Source organism: Alligator sinensis, unplaced genomic scaffold, assembly GCF_000455745.1.
Source record: "Alligator sinensis unplaced genomic scaffold, ASM45574v1 scaffold107_3, whole genome shotgun sequence".
In the NCBI taxonomy this organism is placed as follows: Eukaryota; Metazoa; Chordata; order Crocodylia; family Alligatoridae; genus Alligator; species Alligator sinensis.
Window position 1 is genome coordinate 591,098 of NW_005842578.1, and position 3,920 is coordinate 595,017.

Here is a 3,920-nt window from a genome sequence, read left to right on the forward strand (position 1 = left end):
GCACAGCTCAGTGCTGAAATGTGCCCAGCTCTGGGGCGGGACAGGGCAGCAGAGACCAGCAGCTGGGGGAGAGGGGCTGCACCCCAGTGCCCACCCACTGTGCCCCACTCACCTTTCCCCGCCTGCCGGCCCAGCACGGGGCTGCTGACCAGGTACTTGCGGTGCCCGCGGGCCCCCTGGGAGGCAGGAGCAAGGTTGAGAACGGAGTCATCCGAGCCCCCCTGCTCTCGCCTTAGACCCTGTCCCGCCCCATTCCGCTCCTTTCCCAAGGCTGGAGGAGAACCCAGACGTCCAGGCTGCCGTCCTCTGCCCCTGCGCCCCACCAGCCCACCCCTCCCAGCACTGGAGATGACCCAGGTGTCCGGGGCTGCCCACCCACTCCTCACCCCAGAACAAAAGGGAACCCAGGCATCCTAGCGCCCCACCCTAAGTCTGTAGTCATCGCCCCCTCCCGGGGCTGGGCAAGGAATGCAGGCATCCGACTCCCACCCCAGTCCCTCCCCGAGCTGAAGAGATCCCTGAAGCGGTGGACAGAACCCAGGCATCCCATGCTTCCAGCCACCCCGCCCAGTACCACTGCGGGGCAAGGCCCCCACCACCCCCCGATCAGGGCCAGACTCACTGGGTCGGGGCTGTTCCAGGACGCGGAGCTCAGGGGTTTCCTGCCACGACCACCGCGGCGCCGGCCCCTGCAGGGAGCAGCAGTCAGGGCAGCGTCAGGCCCCAGGGCTGAGATCTGCACCCCCGAGGCAATTCCACCACCTCTCCCCCTCCCCACCTTCCATGAACGCCAACCCCAAGGCAGATCTGGGGGAGAACCCAGGTGTCCGGGCTCCCTGCTCTGCCCCACTCCCACTCAGGCAGAGGGAACCCGGGCATCCGAGCGGCAGGTACCTGGGGGGCGCTGGTTCCGAGAGCTCATCCGCAGAGCTGAGCGAGCTCGCCGAGGAGCGCTGGCTCCGGAAGCTTTCCGCTGTGGAGGGAGAGGGGGGCTCAGCCCCTGGCTGCCCCCAAACCTCCCTCCTCCCCCAAGCCTAAACTCAGCCCAGTAAGGCCCTCTGCCATCCCCAAGACCCCCCCACCCATCTTCCCCCAAACCTCCTTGTCCCCTCCCTGCGCTTCCAGCTCCCCCTCCACCCCCCACATACCGGATGAGCTGCGCCCGCGTGTCCTGCCTGGCCCGTCCGTGGGGGGGCCCCGGGAGCGTGCACGGCCCCAGCTGGGCGGGAGGGCACCCGTCCCCCGCCGGACCTGCCGCTGCCTGGGGTGGGGGGAGGCAGCTGCAGAGAACAGGGCAGGAGGGGAAGGCACTTACGCCCGGAGCTCGGCTTCCTGCTGCTTGCGCTCCTTGGCCCGCACAAAGGCCGTGGGGTTGAAGCGTGGTGGGCAGGCACCTGTGGGGGGGCAGGGACTCAGACTCCTGGCACCCCCAAGCTCTTGGCACCCCACAACCAGTCCACGGACCCCAGTGCCACCCCCCTCAACTCACCTGTGGGTGAGGGGGACTGGCGGGGGCGGCGGGCCCGGGGCCCCCCCCCCCGCCAGCGCCGGGGGGGGGCCCCGCGGCCCCGCTCTCCTGAGCTGGAGCGCCCCCCAGGCCGCCCTGTGCTGCCCCGGGCAGGGGCCATGGCTCGGGATGCTGGGCCTGGGCCCGGGCCTGGGGGACGCCTGCGGGGACAGAGCTGGAATTGCTGCCTGGCAATGCCCCCACCAGCTCGATGGTGCGTGCCAAAAGGAGCGTCCTATCCCCTGTGGCCCATGCCCTCAGCAGTGGGCCACAGGGGGGGCATCATGCCAGAGGGAGACACTCACCCCCTCTTGTACAGCGCCAGTTCGTTGGTCAGGCTCTTCACGCGGAGCCGCAGGCTCCTCTCTGCCGCCTTCGCCTCGGCCAGCTAGGAGGGTTGGATTAGGACCGCTGGACTTGGGGCGGGGGGGCTTCAGCCTGAGACCTCCCCCGTTTTTATTCTATTTAATCTGGATCTTGACAGAGCTGGGAACAGCCAGGAGCAGGGAGAGAACCCAGGCGTCCGGGCTCCAAGACCCCCGCCTTCCCAGCTGCTCTGCCAGCCCCAGCTGGGAGAGGACCCAGGTTGCCTGCCCTCAGCCCCCCTCGCTGCGCTGGGCTGGAACCCAGGCATCTGGGCTCCCAGATGCCCTGGTTGTAACCCCCCACCCCTGAGCTGGAGAGAACCCAGGCATCCAGGCCCCCAGCCCCCCCACAGTGGGAGCAGATCCAGGTGTCCGGGCACACCTGGCTGGCGAGCTGCTGGGCCTCGTGCAGGCGCTGGGCCGTCGCCCGCTGGTGCCGCGTCCTCTCTCGCAGTAGCTCGGCCTCCAGCCCCCGCGCCAGCCGGCGCAGCGCTGCCACCTCCGTGCTGCCCCCCCGCTCTGCCCGTGCCTCCGCCAGCCTGGCAGGGGACAGGAGAGGGCTGGTGCATGGCTGCCAGGGGAGGGGGGCAGGGAGGAACTGTACCCAGAGGGAAACAGGCACAGGACTAGAGGGCAGGGGTCTGGGCAGGCAACTCAAGTGTCCTGGCTCCCAGCATCCCCCCCTCCAGATTTGGGACAGAACCCACCAGCCAGCCAATGTACCCCCGCACCCGCACTCACTCATCGCGGAGCTGGCGGATCTCGGCGTCACGGGGGTCCCGGCCCGATCCCGATCCCGATCCTGGCTGGGCCCGGAGCCGTGCCACCTCTGCCTGCAGCTGGCGCATGGCCTGGCGCAGCGCTGCGGGGTCCGGCTTGCCCGTGTACGGCAGCGGCAGCGGGTAGTGGATCCTGTGGGTCAGACCGGTGCTGGGTCCTGGGTGTGTGCGTAGGCCTAGCCCACCCCGGCTGGAGATCCCCCTGCGCTCCCCCACCGTGGCCCAGGCTGATGTCCCCCCACCTGTCAAACTCGACAGAGTAGACCAGGATGAGGTAGCGCTTGGCGCGGAGCTGCGCGGCGGCAGCGGCCGGGGGGGGCACAGGGCGGGGGCCCGCTCCAGCCTTGCGGCTCCGCAGCGCCTCCAGGTCGTCATAGGTCAGCAGGTCCAGGCTCACCGCCTCGCTGCTCTGGGGGGAGAATGCGCTACAGCTCCCAGCAGGCTCCTGGGCCCGCCTGGTGATGCTCGGCTGCCCAGCACAGCTTGAGCATCAAAGCATGCTGGGAGTTGTAGTTCACGAGGCCAGAAATAGCAGTGCTGGGGAAGGGGCCCTGGCTGGTGACACATGGGGGGGGAAGCTGGAACCCTGCACTATGCACCCAGCTGACCCCACAGTTTGGAGGCAAAGACTACAGATCCCAGCATGCCCTTGGCCACATTCCCATGATGCCCATCCTGTGTGGAGCCGCAAGGCATGCTGGGAGTTGTAGTTTGTGAGGCTAGGAATAGCACCACCAGGGAGGGGGGCCCAGCACCCATGGCTGGTGACATGGCGGGGGCAGGGGTGCTGGGACCGGGCTCCCTGCTGAGCCTAGGGCAGAGGAGCAAAGACTACAGCACCCAGCATGCTCTGGAACATCCCTCCATGGCATGTGCTGGGCAAGGCATGCTGGGAGCTGTAGTTCGCAAGAGGCCAGAACTTGCACCTGTGGCGAGGGTGTTGCTGGCACCGTAATTGGGGGTGGGGGGCGCAGGGGCCCCCTGCTGAGCCCGCCCTGGTTGGGGGGGGCATAACTACAATTCCCAGCATGCCCCAGGCTGCGCTGGGGGGCTGACCTGGCTGAGGGCCGACTCCAGCATGCTGCAGAAGATCTCGAACTGCTTGAAGTTCCCCGTCTTGTGGGTCAGGTCCTCCACGACTGGGGGGGGAAGGGAGGGGAGGGGGGCGTCAGCTGCCCAAGGGGCCCCGGAGTCCGAGACCCCCCAGCTAGCCGCGCCCCCCGGAGCTGGGGTGGAACCGACCCCTGCCCCCGCCCCTGCCCAGGTGTC

At 68.9% G+C, this 3,920-nt stretch overlaps 1 protein-coding gene across 1 annotated transcript in view; it reads right to left on the reverse strand.

Moving 5' to 3' along the window:
- CCDC61 (coiled-coil domain containing 61) overlaps positions 1–3,920 on the reverse strand; it is a 7,137-nt gene that overhangs the window by 1,210 nt on the left and 2,007 nt on the right. Inside the window, exons 2-12 of the mRNA XM_025214308.1 lie at positions 3,708–3,823; positions 2,894–3,060; positions 2,614–2,784; positions 2,255–2,411; positions 1,813–1,895; positions 1,490–1,668; positions 1,316–1,394; positions 1,149–1,261; positions 895–973; positions 623–689; positions 113–176 (exon numbers count right to left, since the gene is read on the reverse strand). Coding sequence (XP_025070093.1) covers positions 113–176; positions 623–689; positions 895–973; positions 1,149–1,261; positions 1,316–1,394; positions 1,490–1,668; positions 1,813–1,895; positions 2,255–2,411; positions 2,614–2,784; positions 2,894–3,060; positions 3,708–3,823 — 1,275 coding nt within the window. The remainder of the gene's footprint in view (positions 1–112; positions 177–622; positions 690–894; positions 974–1,148; positions 1,262–1,315; positions 1,395–1,489; positions 1,669–1,812; positions 1,896–2,254; positions 2,412–2,613; positions 2,785–2,893; positions 3,061–3,707; positions 3,824–3,920) is intronic.